Here is a 17827-nt window from a genome sequence, read left to right on the forward strand (position 1 = left end):
AACTATGCTGAAGAATCTATTAAAATCTATTCGTGCGATTCTCAACGAGCTACACACACCAGGAGCGAAAACAGCAGTGCAGATCCTCAACGTGCTGGAACCGCTACTGCTGACCCTTCCATAAACAATATGGCGAATTTCTTCGATGAACGTGTGCGCACCTCTGCCATAATGCAGTGGAACGCACGGGGTTTGCGAAGCCGATTATCTGACTTTCGACAACGGATGTTTAAATACAAATTTCCGTTGGTTGTAATATGTGAGCCGAATATGATGTCGTCGTTTCGTATTTCCGGATACGTCACATTGTTGTCACAGAATGATCGAAATGCGAGCAAAGTAATTATATGTGTACGTCAAGATTTAACGTACGTGAGACATGCCGTGGCTCCTCATGCTTCTAACGACTATATTTGCCTATCTATAAAGCACAAGCGATGTTCAATATCAATCATTGGTGGATACATTCCTCCTAGAAGCCACGTGGACTGTCCCCATCTCTTGTCTGTTCTCCAAGCTTGCCCTGGACCACATGTATTAGTTGGGGATTTTAATGCACATCATCCCATGTGGGGTTCTGCCTCAATGAACACCCGTGGCAGGGACATTGCCGATTTTGTGCTCAATCAAGGCCTTATGTTCATTAACGATGGCTCACCTACTTACCTCCGTGGCGCATCGTACAGCAGCTGTCTAGACGTATGTTTTGTGAGCAGAAGTCTCTTGCCTACCGCCTGTTGGTTTGTAGACGTTGAAACACATGGAAGTGACCATCTCCCTACATATATACAGCTTAAAGGTTTCCATCGTTCGTCTCCCCGGCCTGTGAAAAGAGTAGACTGGCCAGGATTCCAAGCTTCTGTAAATGCTCAGTGCGGGAACATTCAATCTATATCTGAAATAGAAAGCCTAATTTCATCAGCCTTAACAACGCATACGAAACTTGTGAATGTGTCGCTACCAAGATCACAACTTGACGCACAATATGAATACCTTCGTGCAATTCGTCGCCGGGCAGAGAGAAAATACAGGAGGACGAAATCACCAGCTGACCTATCTACAGCACGCCAAGCACAACGACATGTATTGCGACATCTCGATAAGCTCGATAGGCAACGGTGGAGGGTATTCTGTAGCTCTCTTGATCCCAGAAAACCCCTGTCTCGAATATGGCAAACTGTCCGAAGCCTTCAGATGCCCACTCAACAGTTGTTCCCTTTCCGATCTTTGGCTCTAAAGCAAGGTCGACCTGAAGTAGAGGTTGCAGAAGATTACTGCCACTTACTCGTAGGTATGTCCTCCTTATCGATATCACCTTCGTGTTTAGCCTCACCGCCATCCAGCGACGATCGCCTCGACTTGCCATTCACAATGCACGAACTCGACGCTGCGATTTCTACGTCCCGACGGTCGTCCGCACCCAGGCCTGACGGAATTACTTATTCGGCTCTATATCACCTCAGCCAGGAAGCAAGGCAGGCTCTCTTGACGTTCTACAACTCTACGTGGGAAACAGCGACAGTACCAGAGAGTTGGAAGTGCAGCCGCATAGGGGCCTTACTGAAACCAGGCAAGTGTTCACACGAGTTGTCTTCTTATAGACCCATTGCCCTAGCCAGCTGCATCGGTAAGGTGATGGAACGCATGGTGCTGGCAAGATTGGAATGGCTGCTGGAGAATAATGTCGGCTTACCAGATTTTATAAATGGCTTCCGTAGAGGTCGATCATCTATAGATGGTGTTGTAGATCTAGTTTCTTCTGTTGAAAAGGAAAGACAACGTCGGAGATTGGTAGGGGCCATTTTCTTAGATATAAAGGGCGCGTACGATAGCGTCTACCATGAGGCCATTCTTGACGCACTTGAAGACATCGGCGTAGGTGGCCGACTACACGCATGGATAGGGAGCTATCTCAGAGGACGTACCATTTTTATGTCGACATCCGACGGTGACACGGCCAGGCACCTCGTAAGCCGTGGAGTTCCGCAAGGCGCCGTCCTGAGCCCCATGCTTTTTAACATAACACTCATTGGCCTTGAAGCTGAGCTTCCCGACGTTGTCAGAATCAGTGCGTATGCGGACGACATATGCATACGGGCATCTGGAGCAACGCGACCACAACTGCGAGCAAGGCTACAACAAGGCACATCAATAACATCTAAGTACTTACGTCGTCAGAGCCTGGAACTTTCAATAGCAAAATGTGCTGCATTGGCATTTACGAAGAAATCAATGTCGCGGTACCCAATCTTCGCTCACGGAGCAGTGATTCCCGTGGTTAAGCACCACCGCTATTTAGGGGTCGTCATTGATCGCAACCTGTCCTGGTCAAAGCATGTGACTGTGCTGAGAAACAAACTAATCAGTTTTGTGTATGTTCTTCGTGTTATAGCAGGACTGAGATGGGGCCCTTCGGAGAAAAGTCTTCTGCAGTTATACAAGGCATTGTTTGTGGGCTATATAAGATACAGCTCACCTGTGCTTTCCAGCATGCGGGCAACGTGCCTTCGTACTTTAGAGAGCATTCAGGCACGAGCACTGAGAATATGCCTTGGCCTGCCACGGTGCACATCTACCTCTGGCACTATAGAGGAGTCACGCACATACCCTATACAGGTTTACACGTCCTGTGAGCCTCTTCGAGTGCACCTTCGTCTGCTTACCCGACATGCACAGCACCCGTTGTCTTCGCTACAAGTGGACCGACCAGGCTGTACCTATTCGCGATGCCTCGATACGCATAGACACATGATCCCGTCAGGCTTTGCACCTGCCGTAATCCCTGCAGTGCGTCCATGGACATTGACTAAACCGCTGGTGTGCCTTCACATACGTGGAATTTCGTGTAAGTCGCATGTTTCTTATATTGCCCTCAAGCAACTCACCTTGGCACATTTAGATGACCGATACAGCGACTCTGTGCACATTTACACCGATGGATCCGTAACTTCATCCGTCTCAGCTGCAGCCTTCGTGATCCCTCAACTCGGTATTTCCCGACAGTACAAATTAGATCATAGGTCATCTTCGACAGCTGCAGAACTTGTTGCTATACAAGAAGCCATAAAATTTGTGAACGACCAAGCACCGCGTAAATGGACGATTCTGTCTGATTCAAAATCAGCGCTTCAAGCTATCCATTCTTGCTTAAGAAGAGGCCAATTTTACGAGTTAACGTTAGGAATCGTCCAAGCATTTGACCTAACACACAGGGGCGGTCACTTGATTACACTCCAATGGATTCCTGGACACTGCGGCCTGGTTGGCAACGAAACAGCCGATAGCGAAGCAAAAGCGGCAATATACAACGCTCCTATGTACGTCAAAGTACCCTACTCGCGAGGTGACGTCAACACATTGTTGAGATCACTCATGCGCGAATGCGCTGCCACTTACTGGTTGCTACCAGATCACCGGAACAAGCGCCTGCGGGAAACAGACCCCAGTATGACTTTTCGTCTTCCAGAGAAAATCAGCCGAAGACATGCTAACATACTGCACCGAATTAGCCGGGGCGTCGCCTTCACTCGTCACTACACCCACCTAATCGGCCGTGCGGACAGCCCAAATTGTGAACGCTGCCAAGTGCGCGAAACGATAGCTCACATATTTTGTGACTGTGCATTATACGTGGCACAAAGAGAAATGCTAACTGCAACGTTGGCAAGCATTGGACGAACACCATTAAGTGAAAGCCACATATTGTCAGCAATGAACGACCAAACAGTGTCAAAAACTGCTACAAAGGCTGTTCTAGACTTTATAAAAAGCACTGGACTAGAAACTAGACTGTAGGGTACTATACTAAGTGGTTACTGTACTTACGCACCACCTCTTCTTGTCCCCATCATCACCCTTCATCCCTCTTTCTTTCCCTTTCCCTTATCCCCTGTGTAGAGTAGCAGGCTAGAGTGAACTAGCTCAGGCCGACCTCTCTGCCTTCTAATAAATTCTCACTCACACACACACACACGCATATATATATATATATATATGTGTGTGTGTGTGTGTGTGTGTGTGTGTGTGTGTGTGTGTGTGTGTGTGCGTGTGTGTGTGTGTGTGTGTGAGTGTGTGTAGAGATAGAGAGGGGGGGACAGAACAAATAATTTAGTGATTGCACTGCATCCGCAAGCTTCCAATGTGCGATGAGAGGCATAATGCTGCGCAAAAAAAAACACGTATGCAAAAAAAATAAAGCTAGGCCCAAGGTCAGTTATTATCATTTTGTTTCCTCTGTGCTCGTTTCATCGCATTCATCAAGTACGTCACAAAACTAACAAGCTAAACAAACAATCAGTACTGTCCGTATCATTGGAGACATTTAACTTTGCTTAAATAAAAAAATAAGAGCATAAAATAGTGTCAAATAAAACTTCTATTGCCACATCAGAATGACCAATGTACGTTTTATGTTCACTACAGGAAAAAAAAAAACATATTGGAATTATCTCTATTTCACAGTGCGTGCCGCGCGACGGCTTCCTAATTTCTTGATTATGTAGCTGTCTTTGCCCGCGACCATGCTTTTAATCTCTTAGTATGCGTTCCGGCACTCCAATAAACATAGTGTGTCGTTCGCATTACATGACCTGTCCTGGTCATGTAATGTTGTAGTGTGTACCAAAGCCAATTATGAGCTTCAGTGTCGGATACTGAATTTCATTGTACTGTAAGATATTCAGTAATGTGTTCCTGCATTTTTTTTTTTCGTTTTCATTAAATTTATTTCACCTGGGCCAAGCACTCATTATACAAACTTGCGCATAGCAAAGTATAAGCACTCCAAACATGGCTTAAGCGAACCACGGCAGTAATTTTTTTCAAGAATACTACCGGTGAATACAAAAAATAATGACTGATTCTACCTTCCGACTATTGTCTTTTATACTGTAGGAACTGCATTTCGATTGCACTGCCGTTTTTACGTCCCGTATTCTGGTTTTTGTGCGTGGATTAAACTGACTGGCACCTGAATTAAAGTCATTGGCAATCGGATTAAATACGGTGGCACTTGGATTAAACTCAATGGCACGCGGCCTGAGTGAGTTGGCGCTTGGATTAAATATGTTGGCGCTTGGATTAAATGTTTGGCACATGGATTAAATAGCTCGGCGCTCAGATTATTTCAATGGCGTGCAGATTATTTAGGCTGGCACTTGGATTAAAGTGAGCGGGAAAACCTGTAGAATTCATGGAAATATATATATTTATAACATTTCTGCGTAGTGCTGTAAATCCTTCTTTTTTGCATTTCTGATGGTCATTGTCGGGGAGCCATCTTTCATGTGGAAATTCACATATAGCCTACACATCAAATTTAGCTTATTTAGCTCCAAGTTTTCTGCCTTTGTTGTGCGGACATATATACGTGAGAAAAATGCAGTATAATGTGCTTATGTAGCAATCTCGCTCATGCATCTTTGTCATTCAAGGAAGCATCCAGATGTTTCAAAGTCGCTTAATCATAAGGGTATCTAAATATTAGACATTTCAACAGTAATCATATTCAGCTATTCAGAATGCTGATTCAAGATTAACTGATCACTTTTTGAAGTTCAATGTCCGTAGTAGCAAAGGACATCAAAAATTTTAATGTTAAGTTTCGTGTTTTCTCATTCTCGTTCCCTTATCTTTCTCAGATCATTCGTTACTGTTTTGTAGCAACACTAATTCTCCATACTGTCCTCATGCAAAAACAAACAGGCTTGTCATGTGCGAACAAGCATTGCACTGCATGGTTGATGAATAACTCATATGACATTGTTCGTGTTCACATGACTGGTCTAATCGTTCTTGAATGGAAATTCAATGTATCAACAGCAAGCAATGTGGAAATTTACGACGTGACCCAGGCAGTGGGTTCAGCATTTTTGTCATCTCGCTTCAGTTTTTTCGTCTTTTCATTTCACCCATTCAAGAAGCTCTTGAAAAAGTTTGATTTATCGCGAAAATGGCTTGGGATACGAGGTTTTTTTAGTCTGTAGCCATTACTACTACAGCCAAACCCATTTGTATTACTATATGTAAACCTACGGTTTACATATAGTATTCAAATATATATTCAATGTGAGATTACAATTATTTGTTATATGTGGGTTGAATATGCATGGGTTCAACTATATACATGCCAAACATTCTACGTTGGTTGGTCTGCTTGGTCAAAATTGTCCTAGAGCCTTGCACATAGCTTTGAAATCTTGGTTCTTATCAATTGCTTAATTGGGTTGCTGACCTAACCTTTGTGCCAATGTGTTCTTCTTTCAGGGTGCTGTTGTGGGTCAGCGTACTGCTTCTGCCGCTGGTCGGCAGTTGCTGGACACTTGCCCTGCTGTCGGTCAGCGACGAGCCACCCGAACTGCGGCTCGCCTTTCCTGCTGTCTGTCTTATCACTGGCATCTACATCTTCCTCGGCTACTGCATTCTTAACCGAAGGGTGCGTGCACAGCTTCTCGCTGCCTTATCACAAACCGCGAGTGTCATGTTTCGACGCTTACCTCTGTAACGCTGCCACATTCAATGTCTACAATCTTTAAAGTCGATGGTGCTACCTGTTGTAACCTTGATGATGACTACCAGTGTGTTAACTTGAACTGGTTGCTATATCTTGCCCTGTGGTTCAATTCAATTTTATCTAGTAAATACACTACTGTCTACTGTTAAGCTTTTCGTATTGCTGGACGCCTTATTGCGAGTGAACTTGGAAATATAGTTTCTACACGGCACCAGGTTGTCTCAAAGAGTCGCAGCTGTTAACCACCAGTAGTATTATACAAATCCAAGCCATTATGCTTTTGCAAGAGCGCGAACTCTGCACACTCCCTGCACGCAAGCGTTTCCTTTAACAGTCGACCTGTCTGTACATGTTGGATGGTTGCGTTAGGTTCTTTTTTTACGTCCTGTATTCTTGCTGTTCGGTAATTCGCTGTTTCATTTGGTGACAAAGTCATTATTGCGGAAATTGAAGTGTGACCTTTGTAGTTGATTTGGTTTACATTGATTTTTATGGTGACAAACAGAGAGATACCGAAAAAAAATAAAGAAAGTAGTTGCGACACGTAATAAAAAATTTTGAGTTTCAGATAAGAGAACGCCTGTGAACAGCAATGAGAACTAGGGGCAAAGCACATGAAACAAAGGGTGATAAGACTTTTGAATCATGCATGGCTGTTTGTAGGAGTACCTGCAAGGTTTACTGTGTTTCCCACTAATACCTTGGTTGTCGAACATCTGTTGAATGTTGCGACATTGTCATTACGATACTGCTGGTTATCAGTTACTGCTGGTACTCGCTCTTACTGGCGGTTTGCAGTTTTGATATATTTTCTCATATCTTTAGGTTCGTCAGCATCTGTGCTATGTCTGGGCGAGGATGAGAGGAAAGAAAATTCCTTACGACGAAAGTCTCAGTGGAACCAGGGCATCCATGATTTCGGTTAGTATGTCACTTTAGCTGTTACTGAAGCTTGTGTGCCAGGTCTTGAATCAGATTGCGGAGTGAAGTACTTCATCGTGAAGTTTGCAATAATTAATCGCGTGTTATATAATTGGGTCACATTAACCTATGAAATTTAGGGCATTGTACAGTGCACGGAAAACTCTTGTTCCTCTTGTACTTCTTTGTCAAGGCAGGATGTATTCGTGAGGAACATGCAATTAAAATTTTATGTAGTGCAGAGGGCTTAACATTAAGCACTTCTTGTGACAACACATATAGTGTGTTTCGTTGCACATAACCTGCACAAGATAAACAAAAAAATCAGAGATGAGATCTGGGTGTGGATTTTGGATTGTATGCGAATTTCGATGCACAAGTCAGATGGTAATGCAAGAAAGAAGTCTTCACAGCAATACTCAAGTTTCTTTTTTATCATTATTATTATTACTATTTATTACGAAAGACTTTCAGTAAACTAAAATCACGGACACAGAATTACATTTAAACCTCATTATAACGAAGTTGCAGCTTGCAATAAAGTAAGCTCGCTCTATCCGAAAATTCATTATAAAGCTTCTTCATAACACTGTATCTATTGCGTGACTATTTTTTATTTACTTCGTTATAACCGCTATATCATTATATCTGTGTTCGTTATATCAAGGTATGTGTGTACTTTTTAAATGAAACAACTGCTCCTACTATGTTGGGTTCGTACCAAAAAGCTTGAACCAAGTTCCATCTCTTAGCGAATGAAACTTCCGTTAAATATAACATAATATTTTGGTCCCTTCAGGTTTAATTTAACGAGAGCCTACTATATTTTTTTTAGTTTGGGGGTGCGGGTTATATGCAGGGTCAGCTTATGCATGAGAAAATGAGCTATCTTCCTATGTACTAATAAAAAAGCGTCTTTTTCTGTGCTTTGCAACCTTACAGAGGTCGGCATTAGCGTACCATAACTCATCATTCGACATACTTCACCGAAATGTTGGCATATCCACATCGTCTACAACAAGCCGCTCTACGGCTAAGACATCAAGCAGCCCCTGGAACAGTAATGGAAGGATTCCGCATCGCAGAAGCCAGGTGCATAATGGTAAGAACTGTTACACTTATTCATGTTGGCTGTTACGTTTTGACTGGGTAATGGCTAATGTCGAGTAATGTCTGAGTGATGGCTAGCATTGACTAATTCCAAATTATGCTGGTTGTCCATTGTTAAAACAGCAGCATCATCTTGTGGGGGTGCTGACACCCCCTGTAAAGTTGTTTGCGCCGGCGCACGTGTCTCGCGCAGAACCCGCATTTAGGGGTCGCAATTATCATGCGGTAGCTGCCGTTGTGTTCGCGAGCGTTGATCACCACTATCATCATTATACAGTGGAACTTCGATTATACGACTTTCAGGGGACCACGCAAAATTGTCGTATAATCCGGGCGTCGTATAATCGAAAAACCAAGAATATAGGCACTGATGGTCGTTGTTGCCCCACAACAGTTGTCACATAATGCGCAAGAAAGTCCGCGGCACAAATCTACGCTGCTCCGATGAAGGTAGATTAAATTACTTGAAAAAATGACAACCACGCATTTTATCGGAGATGTGAACAAATCTTTATTCTCACGTTTTGCGAGTTTGCCTAGCCACAATGCATCAGCTTTCTTTCGAGAGCTGCGACATCTGGCAGCAAGTCGCCGATCTCGTCGCGTGCGCAAGCAAACCGCCGAATGTTGTCAACGTAGCACAACACGTCCGTGTACGTCGGAACGGACGCACTAGTCTCTGCAGTGTCATCCATCTCTTTCTCGTCGGAAGTTCCCGCAGTGTCAGGACGCACAGTTTCGATAATGTCATCCAGCAACACTGCACTGCACACTGCAACGTCGTCGTCGGCACCAACATAGTCCGCGAAGGATCCTGGCAGCTCTAGGTTGCTGAACTCTGGTAGCGGAACCGGAACTAGCTGCTGTCTACCCCTCTGGTACCTAGACAGCAGCTAGTTCCGGTTCCCGCGGCTGTCCCAAATGTAGACAGGCTCAACAATCGCCGTTCAACACGCCCGGTACAACGACGCGAAATCTAGTGAAAGTTATTGCATACTAGAAAGCGAGCTCGAAATGATCTGCCATGTTACCTGCTCACAGCTGTCACTACAAAACCATCCAAAAGAAGCCAGAAAACAAAAAAAAAAGGCCCCAAGGTAAGTGCGCAGTGCAATGCGACTAAGCAAAACGAATGCACTCCGGCTGGACAACGTTGGCTCTGGCTAGCTATGGCCGACAGCGGGTCAAAAAATTGGAGAGGCCCTGTGGTGGCAGCGGTGGCAGCGCGGATAGTGTGCTATAACGTGCGGAGGAACGAACTCGGTTCCATGGTTTCCCGCCTTTTTTTCATCCGGCCGCAGTGTGCTTGCGTGGCAGCCTGCGTGCGTCATTGTAGGTTTTTTTTTTTCTCCAACAGTCCAGCTAAGCGTCGTACGAGCCGGGGCCGGCGTAAAATTGCGTCGTAGAATGGAGGTTTTCAATACATTAGTTCTATGGGGGTTTTGCCGGCTCCAAGCCAATTCGTCGTAAAACGCGGGTCGTCGCAGGACCGGGGGACGTATAATCGAAGTTCCACTGTAGTTAGAAAACGCCAGCGCCGGCGGCGATGCCTGGCGGCACGCCTTGGTGGCGGCGCGCAAGAAATAAGCTGATCTTTTTTGGCGTGGGGCAGTAGCGCGGACGGTTGCCTCTAGAGGTGGACCCACGTGGTGAATCAGGCATTACCAACACCGCCTTGTTTGTCATGTTGTTGAGGGTTGTTTAATATTGTGTAAAGATTTCTTAGCCTGTTGATCACGATTGATGTTATAGTAATTCGGCTGACAATATCGTCGATCGAAAAGTAGTTAAAGAATTGTCTATTTGACTTGGTTTGTGCCGACCGTGTCTACTGTGTACGTTCACTCCAAGAGCATGGTGCTCTCTCTCGGGACATCGAGACCCCACAATCTTTGTTAAATCTTAGTCTAATAATTGCGTTCATAAATTTTATGCTTTGTTGCAAATCTTTCATTAATGTTTCGTACTTCGTTCATCAACCAGTTCATATTGTCTGGAGCGTAGGAAATACTACACAGCAATTTTGTCATGAGGCTGAAGTAGCTGTGTATTGAAGAAAGCACACCATATAAATTACTCTTGTGATCGAAATTAAAACTTTATTCGTAAAAGGGGGGTTCATTCCAGCTATATACTACTACACGCCTAGAATAAATCAGTAACTGGGGTTGTCTAGGTTGTTGGCAGCAAAGTTCAAGAGGCAAGCATGCTTTCGCTTGTGTAACTGATGCTTCTCGTGGTATGTATACAATGCAGCACAGGTCCCAGACTAAAACTGTATGTACGTGAAATGCACATAAAAAAGTGCAAACTGATATCTTCATTTGTGAAGTCTGCGAAGAAATACGCTTTGGGCTGTGTATTCGAAATCATATGTGTGGTTTAAAACAATATGCACTAATACTCATCGCAGGGGAATCGCAACCAAATCCCAAGAACTGATGAATACATCAGTTTAAGTATAGTCTGTCATGTTGAAAATGATTATGCGATCTAATTGTGACAGGCACGTTTCATTATCAAAACGACGGCAGTGTTCGTGAACTCTCTTACGCATCAGTCGTGTCCCACATGAGTACGGCAAAATGTTAATAGGAACAATTTGGTGTAAGGGAGAAACAGCCAGAAATAAAATAACACTGGGGTAAAACTTAAAGTGAACTATTCGCTCTTGGCTTTTCAAAATTAGCACTGAATCTACTATGTAAACACACACTGAGACATAAAACGCACATAGAACTTGTGCCTTTCGTGTCTGTATTTACTGACATAATATCGTCTTGCATAAGTACGCTTTGACTTACGAGGACAACCTTAAGAGTGTAGAATAGCATCTATTAGTAATTTCTAACGCTGTGGTGGTATACATGTGCATGATTACCAGCACCGTTATTTGAAGCAAGACAAGAGAACAGACCTTCTGCACAATGTGTCTTCAGGTTTACCAATTACTGTAGCTCTACCTTTCAGCAGAGGAAATATTCTAAATAACCGAGGCAACCTGTCTAACACTGGTCTAAACCGATGCTTTGCTCACCTATTCCTTATGCTCAGGCGTGTGCGAGGTTGTTCATTGCGGGGCAGGGGCTTTTTAGAGTAATAGAGGGAGTGGCCACCCTCCCTCGCCTTCTCCTGCACATGCCTGTGTACACAGTGCGTACAGTGTAGCTTATGTGCCCAACGTGATTTCACAACAGATCCTGATGCAGGCGAAGTGGTGCGAAAACGGCGCACAACGTCGGACTCGGACTCTGAAATGTCCCTGGACCATGCCTCCCTCGACCTCGCATCGAGCCACTCCTCGGACGACGAAGAGTCGAAGCCATCCTGGAGGGACACTTCTGGACTCCCAACCGTCCGTGAGGAAGGTATGCATCCGTGCCTATATCAGGAGTAGTTTCCGCGTGGTTTGCTTGCACACGCTTGCACATTTTGTTTGTTTGTTTGTTTTTTGCGACAACTTCTGAAAATTAATCTCTTTGAATCACCAACTTAATGCATTAAGGGACACTAAAGAGAGCAGCAATTTTTCTTATATCAGTTAATTGCTTTTTCACAATTCCAAAATCACCTAGTTTGCCATCAGGAGATGCTTGGTGTGCAAGAAAACATGCAAAAAGAAAATGCAGATGGTGATGTCACCTTGAAATTTCCTCGCCAATAACGTCGGAGATTTTGATGGCATCTGCTAAGTCCTATGCAGTTCCAATCTGTAAAATTGAAGTACGTTGTTTTTTGAGAAGGCCATATACTTCGTATACCAAGTTTCAGGAAATTTAGTTGAGGCAGTGTCGCCAATACAAAATGTCCATTATAAAATGTGTGACGACTCGTGTGGAAATTTCAGAACCAAATTTAAATATGAACTTTGGACGCTGCTTTCTCGTCTACCCTTTTATTAAATCTGAAGTAGTGAAATTAACTACACTAGGACTCTCACAGTACAATTTTTCAACCTATATTTATTTATTGTAGGCTTGTGCAAATAATTTATTCTAGGTTCAAAGCAAATACTAATCTTGGTCGAATAATTTTGAAACAAATTCGAATAGTATAGGTGACATATAAAAAAAAAGGGGGCTATATATCATGACCGAACAACCCGCACAATATTTTTATTTAATTCAAATAGGACCTTTATGAAAATGCCATTATTTTCTTCATTCAAAGGAAGTCGGAACAACTTCAAGTAGTAGCAGGATTTGACTTTCAGTAGGATGCGAGTCGTAACCTGTAAAATGCGTAACATTTTAAAATTGATCATACTTAGATTATATAAGCTGTCATAACAAGCTTTTAAGCTTAATAAAATGATTAACTGATTTCAGGTTGATATGTTCATTTAAAGGGGTCGTGAAGCACTTTTTCTAGTAGCCATGGAATGGATTAATTACAGGTGCTTATTGCCTCATGAATTTACCGCCGCAAAAATTTTCATAATCCGTCCGCTGCAAGCGTAGTTGCAAAGATTTCTCACATGCTGCAATTGTATTCTCTCTTCTTGTCCCGACGAAAGCGCTGGAAGCTAAGCAGGGAGGGATGGCAAGGGAAAGAAAATATAGAAAATATGTCACGCGCATCTCGTAGCCGTGAGCACTTCTTTAATGCGAAGCATTTTTTAGCGAACTTCGACGACTTTGAGCGTATCTATCTATCTATCTAGCCGCTTACGTTTGTGTGCTCTCATAGTCTCCCCCTCCCCTTCCTTAAGTTGGCGTGAACCAAAATCAACATGGGATGGTAAAATGGTTCGACGAATATGACTCGCTGGTCAAGACATGAATAATGTCACAATCTTGTTACGTACGTCGTCAAACTATTCCCACCAGACAGTGGCCCATACCCATGGGCGGGTACGTGCCGCTGGTATGCGGGTATGCGCCACAGATGATGGACACTTGGTATCTAGCCAGGAACAAGGAGAACACTCATGGGCAATTTTAACACGTAACCATGAAGAAATACCAGACAACGGTAGCATCGACCCGACGAACGCAAAGAATAAAGTGTCAGGGTCTCGGCTGGAATTGAAACCAAGCATTCTGCGTGGCAACGAAGCATTTCACCACAGAGCTATGCTAGGTCTCAGAACTACTTTTCAAATAGACGCTAATCTTCGTGAAACATCAATAGTGATTGCAGCGCTGCCTACCCAATTTTATAAACATTACATATGTACTCCTTTGATACAGCCGTCACGTCAGGTTAAAGTCAGTTGTAGGTAGTTCCTATACACGGTGGTTGATTTGTGTAGCAGCGTCCAGGGCCATCTTCACATCTTCGTCAGTATCAGCGCTTCACATCAGCTTCTGGTGTTGCTAATACGCATGTTCCAGTTGGCATCGTTGTGCAAGTGCAAACAACTGGTTATATGAACATCTGTAACTCTTCAACATATGTCTGTGCGTGCAACATTTATACATAAATTGAGCGACGCGTCATTTCATGACGTGTCGCTCAATAAAAGAAATTGCAATACGATCACGTCACCTTCCCGCTGCATGCTTCACATAACGTTGATTTCCAAGTATGTGGGATCTGTATATCTTCTTCTTTTTTTCGAATGCGCCACTTTTCAGTGGATCGCGCATGTGCGCGTGCACAAGTGGCGGCCTCCCGCGGTAGCCCCAATAAGGACAGAGCGCGGCATGCTCAAATCAGTCACTGGCTGATACAATGGCTGTGACAAGTGATTTTTGAGCTTCTGGCGTCATTCGCCGAGAGAAGGGAGCAATTTTCAGCTGACTTTGAGAATTTATTGTTAATTGCAGGCTGCGTGCTGTGTTATAATATTCGGCTCGTGTGTTTTTGGTAGCTTTGACTACCGATCAACAGCGTTTTCTGACCATGCTCAAAAAGCGTCGCAGTGCCCCTTTAAATTTGAAGGGGCATTTCGCGGCACAGCGTAATTTTTTTTAGGTGGTTGTTTCCACGGTTTAACAACCCTACACTGCAGTGAAACTACCTTTACAGGTGGTTACATGCGGATTAATATACACCTATTCGTTTATTGCGAATACTTCGGAATGTTCAATAATTTAAGTTCGAATCAAAGTGAATTCTAATACCCTACTATTCCTTCGAATGTTTGAAGCATCCGAATATTCGCACAAGCCTATTTTTTTTTATTATTGTTTCTTTGTGCAGTTTCACAATTCACTTCGCTCTCCCTTCCAGATGTGCCTCTCCCGGCAACGACGACCATCTCGCCGCTGTCTGCTGCTCCAGTCACCGATGTCATGTCGCCGATGGTCTACAACGGTGGTGGCCTGTGGGACTGTGGGTTACCTCCGCAGTTGGGGCAGCACCTACAGCAACAGTCGCTGACTTCTCCGCAGCAAGGGTTGCTCGCATCCATTCCCGCCCTGGGCTCGTTGACGACGTCCCACAGCTATGGCACCACAGCCGGCATAACCTCAATATACAGCCAGTCGCCACTGTCACCACCGACGCTGTCGTCATCGCAGGGCTTGGTTTCTCCTTCGTCAAACGTCCAGTGGGCCGACGAGGACGGTGAATTCAGGAACAACCTCGACCAGCCGACGCCCAAGGGCAAGGACGGCCTGTGCCACAAGCCAAACATGCCTCCGCTGGCCGCGTCCGATTCTGAGTGAGTACGTCAATCGACTTTCCTAAAATAAATTTTTATATTAGATCATGGTTGCTTTCACTTTCGTATCATGTGTCACCCTGCATGAGAACACATAGAAATTGTGGCTATCCTGTCATTACGTTGAAGTGCCGAGTGACCTGACGCAAATAGTTTGGCCTCGCAGTCCTATCTAGTGGTAGCATTTATGTCTGCATCAAAACTGCTTTAATGTAGCCATTCGATGGTTACTCGAGAAAGTGTAGCGGGGCCCCTTTAGCGTTACACCCTTATGTTATCTTTCCATGACTCGTTGCATTGTCCTAAATTTCCTTGGCACATCTTCAAAGAAGGGCATAACAATAACTAAGCTAATCAAATTAGGGTTCTGAGTGGCATTCTTTATCTCCCTTAAGCATAGCAACAATTGGACCTTACAAACAAGAAAGCCAAGGAAAGTGTCGAGGATGTTATTTGCGGCAATTACAGTAGACTCGCGACAATTCAAACTGATAATTTATACTTAATGAAATTCAATTTTTTGGTTGGCCCTCTAATGTTTCAATGTATTTAATAATTTCTTTATTCAAACTCCATCACTTGGTTAATTCATCCTTTTTGCAGTTCCATACCAGAAATTATCTGCTGCTTTCCCACTGCTATTTAAAAATTTACGTGCCTATATAATCATAACAGCCTAAAAATTGAAAATAAGCACCTCAAGCTTTCAAGGAAAAAGGCTTTGCTAGTAAACAAATGTTTGAAACGAAGCACATGCAAGGTAAACCACGATGCTTCTCAACTCGCATAGAGAGCGTTTTGCTGAAGGCGCATATAGCAAAGAAGCAGTTGGCAATTCACGATTTCTTTAAAAGGTCTGATCTGTAGTGAATGACCGATGAACTTGTGGACCTTACACCTCTGTTTTTTGTTCGTTGCGGGCAGTTAGGGTTTAAACACACTTGAAAATTTTTAAAATCTGATAAAATTATTGCCTAATCATACATAATGTGTGGTGTTATCTCATCCACAGTCATATATCGGAGAACTTCTTAAAATTCAAACTTCTTGATAGTTAAAATGAAATTCAGAGGTCCCTTCAAGTATAGAGTTTTCTAAAATTAAATAGAGGGGACACTGGAGCTACGATTATGGGTATGACATGGATTTGCCTAGTCTTCGTGCTTTCTGGCGGCGAACGCACTTGTAGCTTCAATTATTGCTGTGTTTTGGTTTCGTTTCGAATGAAAGAACGAACCGTTTCTCACTTCGTGACTCTATTTGAAGTGGTAAACCTAAAATATTGAGGTGGTGAAGCGTAACTGCCAGACATTTGCCGATTATTGTTTCATGACACAGGAGCTTCAAGCCACGCAAAGCCAGAACAAACGTAAAGTATGAAGACTAAGCAAATCCATGTCATTCTCATAATTCCCTTGCTTGCTGAAGCGCTATGCATTGCACCTGCTATAGACAGTAACGCCAGAGTTCCTTCTAGCGTATATTCAAGAAACTCTATGCCTTCGAGTTTGAATTAACGAGAGTCGACTTATGTTGTAAATGTAAAGTACAGTGGATGACAAGATAACTTGCGCTGGCAGGGACCAAACGTTCGACCTTCGAATGACACGTCCGATGCTCAACCGACTGAGCTACACTGGCGGTCGTACCCCCGTCAACTTTATGGGGTATAGAGGTGTATTTAAATATGGTAGTGTTAGTCAGCACTGCTAGTAGCCACGACGGCAAGAAACACCCTTTTTCTGTCAACTATTCTTTCCTCACGTTTACATCATGATTACTACAAAATATCATCCCCTGTAATTTTTTATGCTTTTTTGTCTCCTAACGTCGTGTTTAGCAAAGAAAAATGATCCCTTAGGGTTTCCCCTTCTTTCTTAGTTTAGCGCCATATTTTTTTATGTGCCGCTTTCTTGTTCTCTTTCCAGGGACAGCAATGAAACGTCGGTGTAGGAAGATCTCAGGGCAACATCCGTTTCACATGCCTCCCTCTTCTTCGAAGCTGCCAGCGCAAGCCAACTCTGTACATAAAAGAATGCAACGAGGGGAAAGGAGCGCGTATCGAGGCAGCGACAGACAACCAAAAGGTCAGGTCAATGACCACGAGGTCAACGACCCTCCCTAAGGGAAGACTGAAACATTTACATTCCATCCACTTTGGGACCAATCGATCATCATCGCTTTCACACAATATACACATGCATTGTACACACACACAAAACAAGAAGGGCCCTATACAATGCCCAGAAACAAAAAAAGAAGCCAATAAAGACCAAATCATAGTACTAGCAGCACTGTATGAATCAACCAGTGCCCTTGGCTCTCATGCACAGAGAACTAATACGTTCAGGGTGGCCGTTTGAGAGTGCTTTGACTGTGTTTGAAAGCCGTTAATTCAACAGCCTTAAAGCTCTTCAGTGAGAAACAGCAAATATGGAACTCATGTTGCTTATCGCGTATTGGCCCAATATTTGTGGTTGTAACACTTGGTTGCTATTTTACGTAAATTTATCAGGGCCTCTAGAGCGCTTTGAAATAACCACCTGAATGTGCCAAAGTTTGCAAGGAAATGTAAGTGTGTGTCTCGAAAATTCGTGCCTGCGTACTACCTGCAGCTGCTTGGAAGTGTAGCAGAAAGTTATCGCGATGTTACAAATACGCCAAATGTATAAAAA

General features: G+C 43.7%; 1 protein-coding gene across 3 annotated transcripts in view; it reads left to right on the forward strand.

Moving 5' to 3' along the window:
• Positions 1-17434, forward strand: part of stan (Protocadherin-like wing polarity protein stan) — a 78277-nt gene extending 60843 nt beyond the window's left edge. Inside the window, exons 28-33 of one of the 3 annotated variants that reach the window (XM_075873680.1) lie at positions 6265-6433; positions 7337-7432; positions 8375-8534; positions 11752-11910; positions 14720-15152; positions 17081-17434. In XM_075873680.1, coding sequence (XP_075729795.1) covers positions 6265-6433; positions 7337-7432; positions 8375-8534; positions 11752-11910; positions 14720-15152; positions 17081-17105 — 1042 coding nt within the window. In that variant the 3' untranslated portion in view covers positions 17106-17434. Of the gene's footprint in view, positions 1-6264; positions 6434-7336; positions 7433-8374; positions 8535-11739; positions 11911-14719; positions 15157-17080 lie in introns of all 3 variants that reach the window. The other 2 variants (XM_075873681.1, XM_075873679.1) reach the window with 2 other exon arrangements.
• The last annotated feature ends 393 nt before the right edge of the window (positions 17435-17827 follow it).

Source organism: Rhipicephalus microplus, chromosome 9, assembly GCF_043290135.1.
Source record: "Rhipicephalus microplus isolate Deutch F79 chromosome 9, USDA_Rmic, whole genome shotgun sequence".
Lineage (NCBI taxonomy): Eukaryota > Metazoa > Arthropoda > Arachnida > Ixodida > Ixodidae > Rhipicephalus > Rhipicephalus microplus.